Source organism: Salmo salar, chromosome ssa18 (genome assembly GCF_905237065.1).
Source record: "Salmo salar chromosome ssa18, Ssal_v3.1, whole genome shotgun sequence".
Lineage (NCBI taxonomy): Eukaryota > Metazoa > Chordata > Actinopteri > Salmoniformes > Salmonidae > Salmo > Salmo salar.
Window position 1 is genome coordinate 73,856,291 of NC_059459.1, and position 20,533 is coordinate 73,876,823.

General features: G+C 43.0%; 2 protein-coding genes and 1 non-coding gene across 3 annotated transcripts; 1 reads left to right on the forward strand and 2 right to left on the reverse strand.

The window, feature by feature from the left end:
- Nucleotides 1-1,686: 1,686 nt before the first annotated feature.
- On the reverse strand, nucleotides 1,687-8,903 carry si:dkey-3k24.8 (P2Y purinoceptor 5). The gene is given in 5 exon segments (NM_001141127.2): nucleotides 1,687-2,469; nucleotides 3,898-4,096; nucleotides 5,378-5,542; nucleotides 5,710-5,835; nucleotides 8,824-8,903. Coding segments are annotated over 4 exon segments (963 nt in total). The 5' UTR covers nucleotides 5,816-5,835; nucleotides 8,824-8,903; the 3' UTR covers nucleotides 1,687-1,976.
- A 656-nt stretch (nucleotides 8,904-9,559) lies between these two features.
- Nucleotides 9,560-9,631, forward strand: trnaw-cca (transfer RNA tryptophan (anticodon CCA)). Its single transcript has one exon. It is a non-coding gene; the product is annotated as a tRNA-Trp (tRNA).
- Nucleotides 9,632-11,661: 2,030 nt separating this feature from the next.
- Nucleotides 11,662-13,205, reverse strand: t4s5 (Transmembrane 4 L6 family member 5; the record flags this gene model as incomplete). Its single annotated transcript, NM_001141538.1, is given in 3 exon segments — nucleotides 11,662-11,697; nucleotides 12,327-12,392; nucleotides 12,866-13,205. Coding segments are annotated over 3 exon segments (297 nt in total), but the record flags the coding sequence as incomplete, so codon positions are not given.
- Nucleotides 13,206-20,533: the final 7,328 nt, after the last annotated feature.

Genomic DNA, 20,533 nt, shown 5'->3' on the forward strand with positions numbered 1-20,533 from the left:
ATTGTCTCCACCCACTTCCAGGTGTCACCCGTTTTCCCCATTATTCCCAGGGTATTTATTCCTGTGTTCTCTGTTTGTCTGTTGCCAGTTCTTCTTGTCTCGTCAACCAGCGCTTTTCTTGTCAAGTCTCTGTTTTTCTAGTCCTCCCGGTTCTGCCTTTGCCTGCCCTTACACTGAGCCCGCCTGCACTGACCTCGAGCCTGCCTGCCACTCTGTACCTCCTTATGATCTTTTGCCTGTCCACAACCTGTCTCTTGCCTGCCCCTTGTTTTATAATAAATATCAGAGACTTGAACCCTCTGCCTCCCGTGTCTGCATTTGGGTCTCACCCTGTATCGTTATAGCCTCCACTATTCCAGCACCATTTCAACTTCAACATTTCGACATCATGAAATCACCTATGCTTAGTCTAATACAGTGAAATCTAAAAGATTGCAAAAACGATTTAGTCCAATCAACATAAGCTAAATATCATGTGGCTGTCCATGGTACTGATTTGTGTGTTTGTGTGCATATGTAGAAAAAAACGTGTTGACTACTGTTAGGGTTGAACTGGCTATTTGTTTGCATAACCTATATAATATACCGGCGAAGCTATGCTACAATATTAAGTATATAAACTACGGATAAGTCAACTGCTGAAGACAAGAACTACACCCGGCAACAGGAAGTGCGTCACGAGGCTGGGACCAGCCTGCACGCCGAAGATAGGATGAGGAAGTTTAAACCACGCTCATCCTCCCTCTGGCAGGCCAGCAATGAGCAGGAACTATCTCTGTCAGAGTATATAAGGGAGAACAAAAGATGTGACGCTCTTCTTCTCTGTCTGCCCTGCATGGTGTTACAGTGAGACCGTATATACGAACAACATATTTTCCATTCAAGTGTTTGCAATAATTAAAGAACAAAGAAATCATGACATACTCTTTGCTAAATAATTTGTTCTAATACCAGATTCGAATTGACGTGACCCGACACTACCCTACTTGTAAAGAAAGGCCAATGCCATCTTCCTCTCTTTCATGTTGCTGAAACGTCTATGATTCTGTCATACAGTCCATGCTTTAAGTTTATGTTGTCCTAGGCTACCTGGCTAAAATGTTGCTTGCTAGCCTAATTTCCTTTCTTGACAACGTTAGCTAGTTAACATTAACCTTCTACATACTGAACTTCCATTCTGTCAGTCCAGGGGCACAATGTATGAATTAATGGTTGTGTCAGAATCGCAGAATTGGCCAGGATGGAGAATTCGTCCTTGGCTAATTTAGGAAACTAGATACAACAATTCACGTTTCTTTCTGTCAATGATGTTTGGCAGGATGTGATATGACTGGTGTGAAGCCAAATCCAAACTGGCTTCCCTTTACACTTTTTTTTGGTGCACCATGACCATTCACAGCTGAGCTCACTCAGTTTAGCTCAACGCTGATTGGCTATTATTATTAATTTTAAAAAATGTATCAAGGGAGGCTTCCCTTGTATTCAATGCTACAGGCGACAACAATATTATACTCTTTTTGACCAGAAAGCATCAGATAGATGGGCTACACATACAGAGACAGAGGGGCGCTGTTTTGCTTTGCTCGGATGCTTTCTCCTGTGAGATACTGTAAATTTAGCCTCTTGCAAATTGAAGTAAAATTATGAAAGATACATTTATTTTATATATTTTTTTATTTTTTTCTTGGTGAATGTTTTGGGGAAGCCTGCCTTCCTTTGGCATCCATGAATACATGCCACTGCATAGTCCGAAACTTCAGTATGAGAACCAACTGATTGCACATGGATGATCCAATATCTTAACACCTTGGGTGTTAGCTTGGCTTAGAACTACACTTCATAAATTCAATACCATCAACATTCTATATCTTGGCAGTACATGGAACGTGCTTTAATACATTTTTACCAAAACAATTGGCGGCCGGCGGGGTGACGGATTTGTTGTTTTTCGAATCCCAGACTGTATCTTTAGAACATTAAGTGTTGAAGGGGGCTCTAGAGTTGTTCCCCTCAGAGTTCTGACTGTTGAGTGGGAACATCCTCCTAATGGCGTCCATATCCACCTTCCTCCTGAACGTCTCCGTGGTGAAATAGTAGGCCAGTGGGTCCAAAATGGCGTTCAGACAGGCCACCATTAGGCTATAGCGGTATGCCGACAGTAGGGGGCAAGGTACCACTTTCCTATGGACATAGAGGAGCGCCAGAGTCCCATGGTAGGGCAGGAAGCAGGCCAGAAATATCAACAGGTTGGTGGTGATCATCCTCTGGATCTTCCCAGAGTTGATGAGGTCTGTCTGGGCTACAGCGCTCCTTGTAATCGTGCGGATCAACGCCGAGGAACAGACCAACATCACCACCAAGGGGATGCCGAAGCCGATGGTTAGTGTCGAGGCAACTGCCGTGGCCTGTGTGGCGTAGACTGGGAGGTTCCCGAAACATTGGTCCTTCTGCATCTCCTTGGATGCCTCTCTATGTTTCAGCCGAAAGACAGAGAGGGAGAGAAAGGGAGAGAGAGGGAGGAAGAGAGAGAGAGGAAGGGAGAGAGAGGGAATATAACAGGATATATAAATGATACAGGGTTGTGTCTGATGTGATGTTACAGACCCCTTTCTGTGTTTGCAAACATTGCCGCACGAGGGAGATGAGCGCAAGTTGGTGGCAGAACAAGGGGGAGTTCTTATAGAACGCCAGCAAAAAAAGCCTCTATTTACATGTTGCTAATGGGTGCATTTCACACTGCTTTGGATTATAATTGGATTTTAAGGCTCATATGAATGTCCTGCTTAATATAATGTTTGTGTCATCATCGCAAATCAACTGCATTATACTTAAAAAACACTTCAACTTCAACCAGTAAAATGATTCTTTAGCTAGGTTTTGCTACAGACTATATCAATGAGCGTTAGCATTCTAGCTAACAACTGCTACATCCAAAACAGTTATTTTGCAAAGATCACAAGCAAATATAATCTTAGCGACTGTTCAAACAAGAATAAAAACATAATTGTAAGCGCATGAGAACCCAATAAAGTTATTTTGTTTAGAAGCAATAAAAAAGGAAATCTAGGCGATGTTGAATGGGCACAGATGGCGATGGCTTTCTTACTGCTGCCAAGAGTCACGCGGATCTGTGTGTGACGTCAGTGTGTCGTGTACTGGAAAAGGGTCTATAGGGCAATTTGTTTTAGTGACCTGACCAGGAGAATACCTAGGTCCTAGTTGACCTGACCAGGAGAATACCTAGGTCCTAGTTGACCTGACCAGGAGAATACCTAGGTCCTAGTTGACCTGACCAGGAGAATACCTAGGTCCTAGTTGACCTGACCAGGAGAATACCTAGGTCCTAGTTGACCTGACCAGGAGAATACCTAGGTCCTAGTTGACCTGACCAGGAGAATATCTAGGTCCTAGTTGACCTGACCAGGAGAATACCTAGGTCCTAGTTGACCTGACCAGGAGAATATCTAGGTCCTAGTTGACCTGACCAGGAGAATACCTAGGTCCTAGTTGACCTGACCAGGAGAATACCTAGGTCCTAGTTGACCTGACCAGGAGAATACCTAGGTCCTAGTTGACCTGACCAGGAGAATACCTAGGTCCTAGTTGACCTGACCAGGAGAATACCTAGGTCCTAGTTGACCTGACCAGGAGAATACCTAGGTCCTAGTTGACCTGACCAGGAGAATATCTAGGTCCTAGTTGACCTGACCAGGAGAATACCTAGGTCCTAGTTGACCTGACCAGGAGAATATCTAGGTCCTAGTTGACCTGACCAGGAGAATATCTAGGTCCTAGTTGACCTGACCAGGAGAATATCTGGGTCCTAGTTCACCTGACCAGGAGAAGGCCTGACTCCTAGTTGACCTGATGAGGAGAATATCTGGGTCTTAGTTGTACCTGCGTTTGGAGATGTAGAATGGGAGGCTGGCTCCGATGGTAAGGACCCAGACACCGAGGCAGACCAGTGGGGCTTTCTTTCGGCCCTCCCGAATCCGGCAAGACATGGGGTAACACACGGCTACACAACGGTCGAAACACATGCAGGTGAGGAGAAAGATGCTGCCATACATGTTGACCAGCAGAACCAGGCCCACCCCTGGAATAAATGCATGAATTTATAAATTAATGAATGCATGAGTGGAGGAAAATAAAACCTTTACTGCCATATGGGAATTTGTTTTACACATCATAAGAAAAGCAATTAAAATTATCTTTATAAAAAAACAGGACACGGACGGACAAAACAGAGAGTGCAACATATAACATTCAAGTACAAAAATCCTAGATTGTAGATTCACTCAATGTCATGATAAACATGTTTGGCTTGACAATGACATTAATGAGTTGGCATGATATCACAAACAGATATTGTGACTAAGCTAACATAACAGCAAAGATTCAACATTTATCTTCACACAGAACCTGAGGTAACCTGGACAAAGCCTTTATCTTCACATGGAACCTGAGGTAACCTGGACAAGCCTTTACCTTCACACGTAACCTGGACAAGCGTTTATCTTCACACGGGACCTGAGGTAACCTGGACAAGTGTTTATCTTCACACGGGACCTGAAGTAACCTGGACAAGCGTTTATCTTCACACGGGACCTGAGGTAACCTGGACAAGCGTTTATCTTCACACGGAACCTGAGGTAACCTGGACAAAGCCTTTACCTTCACACGGAACCTGAGGTAACCTGGACAAGCGTTTATCTTCACACGGGACCTGAGGTAACCTGGACAAGCGTTTATCTTCACACGGGACCTGAGGTAACCTGGACAAAGCCTTTACCTTCACACGGAACCTGAGGTAACCTGGACAAAGCCTTTACCTTCACACGGATCTTGAGGTAACCTGGACAAGCGTTTATCTTCACACGGGACCTGAGGTAACCTGGACAAAGCCTTTACCTTCACATGGAACCTGAGGTAACCTGGACAAGCCTTTACCTTCACACGGAACCTGAGGTAACCTGGACAAGCCTTTACCTTCACACGGAACCTGAGGTAACCTGGACAAAGCCTATACCTTCAAACAGGAGCTGATGAAATCTGGACAAGCCTATACCGTCACAAAGGACCTGTGGTAACCTAAACAGGCCTTTACTTTAACACAGGACCTGAGGTAACTGAGGTAACTCAGACCAGCCTTTACCTTCACACAAGACCTGATGTAACCCAGACAAGCGTTTACCTTCACACATGGCCTGAGGTAACTGAGGTAACCCAGACAAGCGTTTACCTTCACACATGGCCTGAGGTAACTGAGGTAACCCAGACAAGCGTTTACCTTCACAAAGGACCTGAAGAAACTGAGGTAACTCAGACAAGCCTTTACCTTCACAAAGGACCTGATGTAACCTAGACAAGCGTTTACCTTCACACAGGATCTGAGGTAACTGAGGTAACCCAGAAATCCCCAGATGGTAGTAGATCCTCAGGGGCAGAGTGAGGACCAGGAGGAGGTCTGCGATGGCCAGGTTGGTCATGTATACGGTGGTGTGAGACCGAGACTTGGTGTAGCGGAAGAACACCACTAGTGCTGTGAGGAATAAGAAAATGGACGTATTACGCTTAAATTGCAACTTATTGCCAAGTGAGTTATGGCCTGTTAAAAAATATATATATACGTGTTTGATCTTGGCTCCAAACACATTTTCATTGATATAGGCAAGAAGATAATAATGTAAGAACATTCTCTCCCTATACCTGTGAGGTTGAGGATGAGGCCAACCACGAAGACCATGGAGTAGACCCCAACAAAGAGCAGGTTACTCTGGGGCTCTGTGCAGTTATGAGAGGTGTTGATGCTCATGGCTACTATTTTTGTTGTTTCTGAGGAGAGGGATGGAAAGAGAGGGAGAGAGAGAGAGAGAGAGAGAGGGAGGGAGGGATGGAAAGAGAGGGAGAGAGAGAGACAGAGAGAGACAGAGAGAGACAGAGAGAGGCAGGGAGGGATGGAAAGAGAGGGAGAGAGAGAGACAGAGAGAGGCAGGGAGGGATGGAAAGAGAGGGAGAGAGAGACCGATGGAAAGAGAGAGAGAGAGAGAGAGAGAGAGAGAGAGAGAGAGAGAGAGAGAGAGAGAGAGAGAGAGAGAGAGAGAGAGAGGGACGGACGGACGGACGGATGGAAAGAGAGAGAGGGAGAGAGAGGGGGAGGGACAGATGGAAAGAGAGGGAGAGAGAGAGGGCAGGCGGGAAAGAGAGGGATTAGCAGGCTATAGAATTGATACAGGATTGTGGCTGATATGATGCAATAGGACCAGGAGTATTTCCTGACCATGTTTCCTGAGCAGGAACAACTCTGGACCCTGTAGTTGTCCCCTATGCTTTAGGGCATCCTCTCTGGACCCTATAGTTGTACCCTATATGTTAGGTCATCCTCTCTGGACTCTATAGTTGTACCCTATACATTAGGGCATCCTCTTTGGACTCTATAGTTGTACCCTATACATTAGGGCATCCTCTCTGGACTCTATAGTTGTACCCTATACATTAGGGCATCCTCTCTGGACTCTATGGTTGTCCCCTATACGTTAGGGCATCCTCTCTGGACTCTATAGTTGTACCCTATACGTTAGGGCATCCTCTCTGGACCCTATAGTTGTACCCTATACATTAGGGCATCCTCTCTGGACCCTATAGTTGTACCCTATACGTTAGGGCATCCTCTCTGGACCCTATAGTTGTCCCCTATACATTAGGGCATCCTCTCTGGACTCTATAGTTGTCCCCTATACGTTAGGGCATCCTCTCTACAGCTCAGCATTCAAAACCATAGTACCCTCCAGGCTTATCATTAAGCTTGAGGCGCTGGGCCTCAACCCCACCCTGTGAAATTGGGTCCTGGACTTCTGGAAGGGCTGCCCCCAGGTGGTAAAGGTAGGAAACAACAATCTCCACTTCGCTGATCCTCAGCACTGGGGCCCCACAAGGCTGTGTACTTAGCCCCCCCGTACTCCCAGTTCACCCACGACTGCGTGGCCATGCACGCCTCCAACTCAATCATCAAGTTTGCAGACAACACAACAGTAGTAGGCTTGATTACCAACAACGACGAGACGGCCTACAGGGAAGAGGTGAGGGCCCTCAGAGTGTGGTGTCAGGAAAACAACCTCTCACTCAATGTCAACAAGCAGGTGTTTATTGTAAAGGACCACAGGAGGAGGCAGGTAGCTAGGTCCAGAGACAGGCAGAAGGTCATACACAGGGGGTCCAAAAAGGCAACAGTACCGGCAGGGGAAAGGCTAGTAACGTCGTCCGGGAGATCAGGCAATAGGTTGATAACAGGAAATCTGATAAAGTACAGGCAGGGAATAGGCAAAAGGCGTTGTTAGTGAGGCAGGCCAAAACTACACAGGAGGATTAAATTACGGGAGAAACAGAGCTCTGAGTGTGTCACAAAATAAACAATACCTCACAATGATGGGGTGCAAAGAACTGAACTAAATAGTGTGTGATAATGACATACAGGTATGTGAAGAGGTGATCAGAATTCAGGTGATTGGGATCTGGAGAGTGAGCTGCGTTCAGGGGATCTATGTGTTTGAGAGTGTGAGCTGGAAAGTGGCCAGGAAAGTGAGCTGCGTTCAGGGGATCTACATGTTTGAGAGTGTGAGCTGGAAAGTGGCCAGGAAAGTGAGCTGCGTTCAGGGGATCTACATGTTTGAGAGTGTGAGCTGGAAGCAGACGTTACGCTCTCTCCATTGCTCTCTTCTTCATCTCTTTGTCACACACTTGCAAAACACCTTTTCCTGTCGTGATCTGTATTGTAACATTCCTCTCTTGTTATTGTGACATAGCCACCATTTCCCTAACCGTCCGTCTGTGTATTTTTAGCCTGTCTTAGTGGTATCCCCTGGTCGACACTACACAAAGACTGCAAATGGCACCCTATTTTGTTTGGGCTTTGCTCAAACGTAGTTCACAATAAGGGGAACAAGCATTTTATGGTAACCATTTCACTGTAAGGTCTACACCTGTTGTATTCAGCGCATGTGACAAATACAATTTGATATGATTTGATTTGAATAGGGTTCCATTTGGGAGGCTGGGATGCACCCCTATTCCGTTTTGGGGGTTTCTCCATGGGTTGTTTACAGGAAATAGAGTTCCATTTGGGAGGCTGGGATGCACCCCTATTATCACTGTTGTCGTCTTATGCATGCAAAGAGGGTAAAACTGCTGATGAATTAAGGAAGTTGAACAGCCAGTCGGTGAGGGAGGAACTTATTTTTAACGCTACAGAGATTTGTGTCTGATGGACCCTGTTTATGTACAAGAACCTCTATCAATATTTACAGATCAATACTGTTTCAGTTTCAGATGCTTATTTTGCCTTCACCAAAGAGGAACAAGAAGACATTTTGTCCACTTTCATTCTGACTTCAGTGAAAGCTAAATAAATGACTTCATTGACGTCTCTATGGAAACTGTAAACCTACTTTTCCCCACTTAAAGCAGAAGCAGACACATGGCTGCTAGCATTGCAGAACAGTTGAGAAATTAACATAACATTACGTGTATATTTCTTGCATTTGCATTCACGTATTTTCTACGAGAGAGAGTAAAACAAAAACGTTTTATGAAGCCTTTTTACTCCCTACATTTTCTCTTTCCCTCAATAACAGTAGTCACAACACAATTACACACACAGGTGACCAAGTTATCCTGTTACCCTGTCTGTTATTGGTGTTTGTTATGAAGCGTCCTCAATGTTTGGAAGGATACAGTTACAGTACCAGTGTGAAGTGAATATGATGTTGGTATGGTACACACGTAGACTAGAGTAATACACTGTGGGATATTCTGAGAAACACTCACCCGTTTGATGCTTATCAGTGGAATATTTTGATTGTGATGGTCTTGAGTTCCAAATACAGTGCCTTTGTCAGGTAATGAAAGAGTGAGAGATGATGAGAACCCTCACTTTCTCTTCTTGTTCTCTCTCTCTCTCTCTCTCTCTCTCTCTCTCTCTCTCTCTCTCTCTCTCTCTCTATGTTTCTTCCTCTTTTTGTTTTCTCTCTCTGTTTTACCCCTTCTATTTTTTTCTATATATTGCAACTCTTTCTCTTCTCTCACTCTATCCATATCTGTGTTAGTGAATGTGTATCTCTCTGTCTGTGACATGACTGAGTGTTTATTTTCTGCATTTATGGGGGAAGCTCTTAATTTATTCACACACACACGCACACACTCTGTATAAAAGGTCTGCCCAGACACTGCCAGTAAAAGCCACTGACTTTTACGTGACTGGAAAGAGAAGGAGAGTGCATTTAAATTCACATGACAAGGCTGCTGTTAATCATGACATAGCTATAATTCGGTTTAAGAAAAACAACGTTTTTAAATCTATAAATTATTTTAGTCTACATTCGATTAGAACATTATCCGTATGAACATTTTTTGTATATATATTATTGATGCCAACATTTCGAAAATATTCGACCAAACCAGGAGAACCATTTTCTACAATGTAACAAATAACGGTCACAACGTACTTACCTACCACTAACAGCAATCAAGAATTGTATACCTCAAGGCACCGACTTTCGATACGGACCTCGTGGCGCAACGGTAGCGCGTCTGACTCCAGATCAGAAGGTTGCGTGTTCAAATCACGTCGGGGTCAAAATGTTTTCCCCAAATTAACTTTCGCTTATAAACCGTATGGAATACTATCGGATCATTTTTTCAATGCAATGCTGTGATTACGTAATGAATGGTGATAAAACATATATGTTCTATTGAATTAACTCCAACTGTGAGCATGTAATCGATTAACAATTTGGCCTATACTATTGAGTTTAAAACAATTAGAATTTAACCAAATCAAAATTTATTAATCACTTCCACAGGATACAGAAAGCAGGTGTAAATTGTACAGTGAAATGCTTAGGAGGAGCTAGCAAAGCGGGCACCTTCTCCATCAGCACCATCTTGTATGTCAGGACATGTGTCAAAAAACAAGTCCACAACAATGTGTTTTTATAAGTCTGTAAGTGACATTTCATAAACATGTCTAACTCTTATTCTACTAGAACAAAGTCCCTCGCTCTATGGACCTTGAGTTTGTCTACTAGACCAACCGTCATAAAGGCAGATGTATTGATCTTGTGTCAGATGCTGGTTGGGTGTTTCTCCATGGGTTGTTTACAGTATATAGGCTTAGACATACTAGAACAGACAAAGTCCCTGCTCTGTGGATCTTGGATTGCACACAGTGTCATAAATAGTTGAGTTTTTAGGATCCCCATTATCTGTTGTAAATGCAGCAGCTACTCCAAAAGATAGATATATCTGTGCATCTATCACTCTAGGTAGCCAACACCCAATTTGGCGGGACAATGGAAACTGCTGGAGTTGTTTCATGTATAGAACATGGATAAATGACAGGTATGCAGTATCTGTGTATTAATCGGAATGCTGGGGTCAATCACAATAGCTACTAATAAGAAGTAATCTAGTGCTATGGCTGGGGGATTCCCTGTGTTTTTCATCTGCTTGTCTGTGAGTGTGTGTTAGTGTGTGCATGAGTACGCGACTGGCAGGAGTAGGCTTGTGTCTATGAGTGTGTGTATGAGTGTGTGTGTGTGTGTGTGTGTGTGTGTGTGTGTGTGTGTGTGTGTGTCAGGTGTATATAACATATTGTTTAATTACAATTTAGCTTTCAAATATTTTCATGAGAAAATAATAACTAGGACATAAAGAAGTTGAAGAAACATTTTTCAGCCTTTATTACAAAATAAAACAAATTAAATCTGCATAGAATTCAATTAAAACATGAGAAACACAATTTACAGAAGATGCAAATGTCATACCAATATAAACATGACTATAGGCTACGTATTACAGTCACTGATGTGTTTACTAGGCTACACTAAGCAGTCTATGTATATCATAAATACTCCAGGCCCCAGAGCAAAGATAAAGTCAATATAATCACTCTTCAAATAACCATTCATTCCTCTTGACGAAGGATAGTAAAAGGGTGGGGGTTGTTGCTGTCAGTTCTTATGGTCCTCAAGTGGTCGTGGTTGAAAAATGGTCACAGTCGATGGTCATCATTGATCATCACGCTTCCTACTGGCAGGAGATAAAGGTCAAAGGTTAGGTGAACACTTTCTTTCTTACTCCCTCCCCCTTCCCCTTCTCTTCTCACCCCCCCCCTCCCCCTTGCCCCTCTCTCACCTCCTTTCCGCCACAGGTACCACAGATGCATCCGAACAGTCCGTTGACCATCTGTATTACGCACAGCACCAGTTCCACACTAGCAGCCACAAGTAGAGTGGCGAACAGGCCGAGGTTAAACTCCACAACACCCTTTGGCTCTAGACAAGTATTCCAGAGTTCACTTTCACCCAGGTAACTGCCGTTGCTGCAACGATGAACATTCAAGCGATCATTCAATCAATCAAGCAATCAATTGTATTGATCTTTTTACATCGGCAGGCATCATAAAGTTATTTACAGTAGCTCGGTAAAGTATCCAAAGAGATAGAAATAAGAATAGTTGTGTTATCATTCAAAATATAAAAATACGTACTTGTTCATGAAGGGCCTCCCCCAACTTGCAACTTTGTCACCTGGAGCCTTGAATAAGCAGACAGGCCCGTTGGCCAGGACCAGGGCAGCCGTAGCCAAACTGTACAGAGCTCCAACAACCCCAGCAGCAGCAAACCCAATGGACAGGAACATCTGAAGAGAAGCGACACACACAGGGGTCAGAGGTTAGGGAGGAGGTCAGGGGAAGAGAACGGAGATTTTATAGCAAATGTTATCTTTTTTGTGTATTTACCACATGGAAAATAGGTTTTGTTCTTAATTAGGCTTCTACAAACTCGTTTTAAATACGGGATGGCAAATAAATCTAATCCAAGGCTGATGTGTTTTTGAGCCATGGGTTTCTGCTTGATTGCTTCCTCGAGTAATCTAACACTTTTTACAAACTGATTTCACTGGGAAATTAGACTGACCATAATGTAACTGAGTGTTACATTGTGGGCCAACATCAGACAGAACCATAAACGGACAGTTTATTATTTCCTGACATTACACATGTTTCACAGGTAGGGGGTGGTGAAGTCAAGGTGTTTTTCCTTATTGCACTATTGTGATGAATTTATAATACACAAGCTGTCATTGGCCCACCCATATGACCAAACCTAATATTGTGTGTTGCAGTAGGGAGACTGACACAGGTTTAGATATTTACTCATCCCTTTAATGCAGTGGTTCAGGACCAGGATTGAGAACCATTGCTTTCATGGTTAAGGTTAGGATTGGGGGGGGGGTTAATCTGATCCTAGGTCTGTGGTTTGACTTACCCCACAGCGGTTGGCACAGCAACCATTACTGCTGGTCAGGTGGATGTGGATGGCTGGGATAAGGCACTAAGAGAGAGAGAGAGAGAGAGAGAGAGAGAGAGAGAGAGAGAGAGAGAAACACACACACACACACACACACACACACACACTTCTTGACAACTGTTTTGTCATGGAGTAGCATATTGAGGCAGCATATTTCGGATGTATAGATCCATTCAGCATTCAAATGAATTTACACTTAGGATCACCAATGCTCTATAGAACCAGCATGTCTAAACCAAGATTGGGGTCAATTGCATTTCTATTCAGTCAGTATTGTTTTTCAATAAGAAACTTTGGAGTTGAAAAATGGAACTGACGTAAACACTGGTCATCTAAACCAATCATGTCACATAATGTTCAAAATTAAACCAATCATGTCACATAATGCTCAAAATTAAAATAATCATATCATAATATGGTCCAAATTAAACTAATCATGTCAGGTAATCGTCAGAATGAAACCAATCATGTTACCTAATGGCCAAAATTAAACTCACCATGAGTCCGCCGCCGATGAACCCTCCCATATATTTAATCTCCTCTGTGATCCGGTCTCCATTCCCATCTCTGTCTTCCTGAGCGTACTTCGTCGACCAGTCAGGGAAGAACGCGATGATGTTGCAGATGATTGAGACCCCCGCCAGGATATAGAGCGGGATCGCAATGACCTTAGAGCACTTTCCTGTACACATGTCGCTGGTTGTACGCTTTCTTCAACGTTGAAAAACTCAAGAATGTTGCGTAGATAATTCAAGACTCTAATTTGGTGTCCTCGTAGAAAGAGATAATGAGAAGAATTCAGAAGTTGAAAATAATTCCCAGACTACTCCTCCTTCGCTCTCTTCTCAGCCCAGGTCCAGCGTGGCTCTAGTGATGGATGCGAAGCTGCTTAAATCCTGAGGTGAAGGGAAGCTTGGTAGAGGAGGGGTTAGTTAGGCGATAAGACTGGCTCCACACCCCAGTGATTACATCACCTTTAGTTGGCCTGAGCGTTGAGTCATAAAACTGGGTTCTTTCGTCCACTTTGTATTTAACCGCCATTTATCAAGGAAGTCCTGTTGAGGTTAGAAGACCTCTTTTACGAGGGAGCTCAATAACTAGCTCATGAATAGAGTTAGCCGTATTAAAACAAAGCCGCTCTATGTAGGCCGGCAGGTAGCCTAGTGGTTGAGAGCATTATTTATTTAATTGAACCTTTATTTTACTAGGCAAGTCGGCTAAGAACAAATTCTAATTTACAATGACGGCCTACCAAAAGGCAAAAGGCCACTCCACACGTCTCTGATTCAGAGGAATTGGGTTAAATGTGGAAGACACATTTCAGTTGAAGGCATTCAGTTGTATAACTGACTAGGTATCCCCCCTTTCCCTTCCTTTCATGCAGGGATGGGGGCTGGGATTAGAAATAAAAATATAGGACAAAACACACATCACGACAAGAGAGACACCACAACACTACATAAAGTGAGACCTAAGACAACAACATAGCATGGCAGCAACACAACATGGCAGCAGCACAACATGGTAGCAAAACATGGTACAAACATTATTGGGCACGGACAACGGACAAGGGCAAGAAGGTAGAGACAACAATATTAGCCAAGTAACTGAAAGGTCATTGGTCTGAATCCCCTAGCTTAAAGGGATGTAAAGGTATCTTGGGTGAGAGAGAAACTGGAGAGAGAGAAACAGGGTTGGGTTGCTTCATAGATTGTCTCCTCCACGTAGATGTATTAGAGCAGACTCTGTGGTTGGTACAGTCATAAATGAATATCTATCTATTGCTCTGGGTAGCCTACACCCAATAGGGTAGGACAATGGAAACTGTTGGTGTCGAATTTCGATGTGGCACAGAGTTCCAATGTGAAAACGGTCAATAAATTGAACATTCCAAATGGCAAATTAGATATGGATGCTTGTATTGGCTACGGCACCCAACTTTTCTCATCTTGAACATTCACTGCTGTTCCACTCATTTCCGATTCACTGCTGATCTATCCATTGGTCGAAATGTTCCTGCTGAAGTTGCACATGTTACGTGGCTAAACACTTTTAATGGTTCAATTTGTTCAAACATCCATAAACTTGGTAATGTCACATTTTCAACCCTTTGACACGTTCTGGAATCTGAACAATGATAGTAATGCTCCGTTTATTACTTCAATTTGATTTCCATTTTGTCCAATGGGTAACCTTTACCTGAATATACTCCAGAGCGTAGCTGTGGTTTTAGAGTATGCAGTATCTGTGTATTCATCAGAATACTATGGTCCATCACCATAGCTACTGATAAGCGGTAATCTAGTACTGGGGGAGGTGTGGGTGTGTGTTTCATCTGACTATCTGTGAGATGTATAATGTGATGTGAGAATCTGTGTGTCCTTGACAGATGTGTGTGTGTGTGTGTGTGTGTGTGTGTGTGTGTGTGTGTGTGTGTGTGTGTGTGTGTGTGTGTGTGTGTGTGTGATCTCTGGACCCTATCTCCTGCTGTATTGCAGCTTGTCAGAATAGGGAACCATATATATTGATACAACCATATCAGACAAACACACACGCAGATGACAACCATAAAGCATGATGGGAAAAACTGACAAGACCTGTGGCATCTTATCAAAGACCAAGGACACATTTTCCATTGCACTTTTAAGGGCAGACTTTAATCCAGTGGGGAAAAGTCATGGCAGCAAAATATTTTTTTCAACCAATCATGACAAGGCGAAATATCATTCAAAACAGTTAGTTCTTCACTGTAAGATTGTACATTTAGATTATTGTAAGTATGTCATCAATACCATGTAAAGTGGAATTTATAGGGCCGGATTCCTGGACGTAGGTTAAACCTAACCCTGGACTTGCTCAAGTGAGAATCTCCCGTTTATATAGCTTTTTAGTCGAGGACTAGGCTGTGTTTGGGGAACCACCACACAACTACAATCGTTCACACAGACATGCTGTCTTCAGTCTCTTGATGTGTGTGTGTCTTTGTGTGCCTGCCTGGGTGCATGCATATGTGTGACCATAGGTCATAGCTCAATTGTGGCACAACGGCAGTGTGTGTGACTCCGAATCAGAAGTTTGTGCGTTCAAATTTTGTCCGAGTCAAACTGTTTTGACCATCCCCCAATACCGTGAAATGAATCAATTGGTAATGGAATACAGTTGAGACATTGGCCACGTTTACACACACACACAGTATTCCGGATAGTAGATCATATCCCACTTTAGGTCTTATTCAGGATAAGCAGCTTACATACACCTTTGATATGCCACTCATGAGTATCCCTGTTACCATGAATAAACAGAATATTCCTCATTTAACTACAGTATATGGATTCAATGAAGTATGGACGCTGACTGTAGGACTATAACCTCTCACATGTAGTGTAATATACTATTAAGTCCTGCAGAATTATGCATTTCTAGCAGTGAAATTATTCAGCAAATGTTTCATTTGTTTCAGGAACAGGAGTGGAGAAATAGGATTTATTTCAGCATCTTTTGCGAAGAACATGAATGCTGGTGTAATGTGTTATCTTTGACACTGTAATGCAAGCAGAGAGTATTTCAACCAAGTAAATATGCACCCATGACGAACTGAAGTCTAATCAGAAATGTGTTTAGTCGTTTTCTCAGCTTTTCATTTCTTTAAAACCGGTCAAACTGATGACATTTGAACATTTTGCACAGAAATAATCTTTCCTCTGTTTTGGAGTTATTGCGTTTCCTCCCTGGTCCCTAAAGAAAACAGACAACACTAGATAACCAATGCATTCATTCTATCGATATTAGACATTATTCTGGTGAGCACTACTTTATTTTGTCTTCTGGGGTAACAAGTTATGACAGAAGAGATATAGTTGACTAACGAAAAGCCTACCAAATGTCAGAAATTAAATCTATTTTTTATTTAACTTGGCAAGTCAGTTAAGAACAAATTCTTATTTACAATGACGGCCTTCCCCAGCCAAACCCAGACAACACCCTATGGGACTCCCAATCACAGCCAGATGTGATGCAGCCTGTATTTGAACCATGGACTGCAGTGACTCCTCTATGCACTGAGAAGCAGTGCCTTAGACCTCTGCACCACTAGGAGCCCGAAAGCTGAAGTATGTGTAACATACTATTAGCGCGCACCACCGCTAACTAACTAGCCATTTCACATCGGTTACATATGTCTAAATTAAGGGTGCTAATGACCAGTTGTATACAATAGTAAATTAATTATAGTAGGCTAAATTATTATGGAATTGTCAGGGGCGCAACCTTTCACTGAAATTGCATTTTTTGTCCCCCCTCAGTTTTATCATTGGAATGTGATACAAAACAGGCAAAGAAGTGCGTACACCGCCGAGCGGTCGGGTAGGCTTTTTGGAGTGTTTATCCGACTGGAATAAAATAATAATAAAGGGGATGTCCCCCCCACTTCTAAAACCAAAGTAGCTCCCTGAGAATTATTATGGCAGATCGAACTGAACAGCTAACCTACTTTTTGAAGTGATTTGTTTGACAATCAGATGAAAACATCACACAACACCCATGATATGTGAAACTGAGCTTGCGCAGACCGCAAAAACAACAGTAAACCGGATAAGATGTTTACATGCCACAGTACCCCATCTTACATCAGCATATCCCAGGCATCCTTTCCGGGTTTCTCATACAAGCTTTTTCTTTTTATTGTAAACGGGATATGATGTTTATATGCGTCAACTCAAAAACAGAATACTTGAGTATGCCAAATAATAACGGGATATTGGTGTGCATGTAAACGTGGTCAATCTCAAATTGCACCTCCTCCTTTTGCCCCAGAACAGCTTCAATTTGTCGGGGGAATGTGTCAAAAGGGAAGGAAAGCACAGCCGAGAGCTGCCCAGTGACACGAGCCTACCGGACTACTTCTATGCTGCTTCAAGGCAAACAACTCTGAAACATGCATGAGAGCACCAGCTGTACCGGAAGACTGTGTGATCACGCGCTCCACAGCCGATGTGAGTAAGACCTTTAGACATGTCAACATTCACAAGGCCGCAGGGCCAGACGGATTACCAGGATGTGTACTGCGAGCATGCATAGACCAACTAGCAAGTGTCTTCACTGACATTTTCAACCTCTCCCTGTCCGAGTCTGTAACACCAACATGTTTTAAGCAGACCCGTAGCACTCACGTCTGCAGCCATGAAATGCTTTGAAAGGCTGGTCATGGCTCACATCAACACCATCATCCCAGAAACCCTAGACCCACTCCAATTTGAATACCGCCCCAACAGAGCCACAGATGATGTAGTCTCTATTGCCCTCCACACTGCCCTTTCCCACATGGACAAAAGGAACACCTATGTGAGAATGGTATTCATTGTCTACAGCTCAGCGTTCAACACCATAGTGTCCTCAAAGCTCATCAAAAAGCTAAGGACCTTGGGACTAAACAACTCCCTCAGCAACTGGAACCTGGACTTCCAGACGGGCCGCCCCCAGGTGGTAAGGGTAGGTAACAACACATCCGCCACGCTGATCCTCAACACTGGGGCCCCTCAGGGGTGCATGCTCAGCCCTCTCCTGTACTCCCTGTTCACTCATGACTGCACTGCCAGGCACAACTCCAACACCATCATTAAATTTGCCGATGACACAGCAGTGGTAGGCCTGATCACCGACAACAACGAGACAGCCTATAGGGAGGAGGTCAGAGACCTGGCCGTGTGGTGCCAGGACAACATCCTCTCCCTCCATGTGATCAAGACAAAGGAGATGATTGTGGACTACAGGAAAAAGAGGACTGAGCATGCCCCCATTCTCATTGTCGGGGCTGCAGTGGAGCAGGTTGAAAGCTTCAAGGTCCTTGGTGTCCACATCACCAACAAACTAACATGGTCCAAGAACACCATGACATGAAGTGGGCACGACATGAAGTGAAGTGGGCAAGAAAAAACCTATTCCCCCTCAGGAGACTGAAAAGATTTGGCATGGGTCCTGAGATACTCCACAGGTTCTACAGCTGCACCATCGAGAGCATCCTGACTAGTTACATCACTGCCTGGTATGGCAACTGCTCTGCCTCCGACTGCAAGGCACTACAGAGGGTAGTGCGAACGGCTCAGTACATCACTGTGGCCAAGCTTCCTGCCATCCAGGACCTCTATACCAGGCGATGTCAGAGGAAGGCCCTACAAATTGTCAAAGACTCTAGCCACCCTAGTCCTAGACTGTTCTTTCTGCTACCACACGGCAAGCGGTACCGGAGCACCAAGTCTAGGTCCAAGAGGCTTCTAAATAGCTTCTAAGACTCCTGAACATCTAGTCAAATGGCTACCCAGACTATTTGTATTGCCCCCCCCTCCCCTCTCCACACCACTGCCACTCTCTGTTGTCATCTATGCGTAGTCACTTAAATTAACTCTACCTACATGTACATACTACTTCAACTAACCAGTGCAACCGCACATTGGCTCTGTACCGGCACCCCCCTGTAAATATTGTTCTTTTTTACTGCTGCTCTTTAATTACTTGTTACTTTTATTTTTTATTCTTATCCATATTTTTTTAACTGCACTGTTGGTTAGGGGCTCATTATAAGGTTATAGATCTCATTATAAACAGTTGTGTAAAGTACTTAAGTAAAAATACTTTCAAGTACTACTTAAGTATTTTTTGGGGGTGTCTGTACTTTACTTTACTATTTATATTTTAGGCAACTTTTACTTTTACTTCACTACATTCCGAAATAAAATAATGTACTTTTTACTCCATACATTTCCCCTGTCACCCAAAAGTACTCGTTACATTTTGACAGAAAAATTGTCCAATTCACACACTTTTCAAGAGAACATCCCTGGTCATCCCTACTGCATCTGATCTGGCAGATTCACTAAATACAAATGCCTCGTTTGTAAATGATGTCTGAGTGTTGGAGTGTGACCATCCATCAATAAAAATACAAAATAAAGACATTTGTGCCGTCTGGTTTGCTTAATATAAGGAATTTGAAATTATTTATACTTTAACTTTTGATACTTAAGTACATTTTAGCAATTCCATTTACATTTGATGCTTAAGTATTTTTTTTTACCAAATACTTTAGACTTTTACTCAAGTATTATTTTACTGGGTAACTTTTACTTTTACTTGAGTCATTTTCTATTGAGGTACCTGTACTTTTACTCAAGTATGACAATTTAGTACTTTTTCCACCACTGATTATAAAAGACCTCAAGGCTAAAGGTTCTAGGTCTCATTTGATTATGAATAATATGTTCACAGACACATTGAAATGTCCACAGAGAAAGAAAATGTTTTGTTTTCATTATCTTTGTAAATCGGTATACAATTAGCAGCAACAGAATGACTGGCAAATAGGGATCAAAGTTATAGACTAGTCTGGATTTGACTACATGTTTTAAACCACATACTACACTTGAGTTAGATCAGTGAGAAATGTTCAATCACCATCTTAGTCTCATTCATCCTTTGACAAGCTATAGCCTGCTGTATGTTTGGCGAGACAACAGAAAGCAATCATTTTGTCATGCTTGTTCTCCAGCAACTTCTCTACACTAAATTATTTTACAGAAGTGTATAGGCTACAGAAGTGGAATTTCCTCAAATTCAAACAGCAATTGCATCATTAAAACATGTTTTAAATATCAATGGACTGTTTATTGTTTGGTGACTGTAGGAGACAGATAACATAACAGGTTACAGTCAGTTCTGAAGCGGATGCCAATAAGGTTTATGGCCCCTGTTGCATGAACGTCGGACCCTATCTACCAGCCTGTGCCTGGTACAGGCCCTGCCACGCACACAGGCAGGCAGGCACACACACACACACACACACACACACACACACACACACACACACACACACACACACACCCACAACCACACCCACACCCACACACTAGGTAATAAGTGTGTCATAGGTGTGATAATATGGTAATAATAAAAGCCTGGTAATATATTAATATAACCATTGACGTAGATGGAAAGAGAGGTGTTCCTCTGATCCAAGGGTATTCATTATAGTGTTTTTATATTCATTTTTATTTATATTCTTTTTTAAATTCTTTTTGTTTGTTTTTTGGTGTATATTTCTATTTAGTTTTTCTATTGATATTTAGTGATAATGATGTACAAGCTAGGCCTATTTGAAACATCGCCATCTCTTG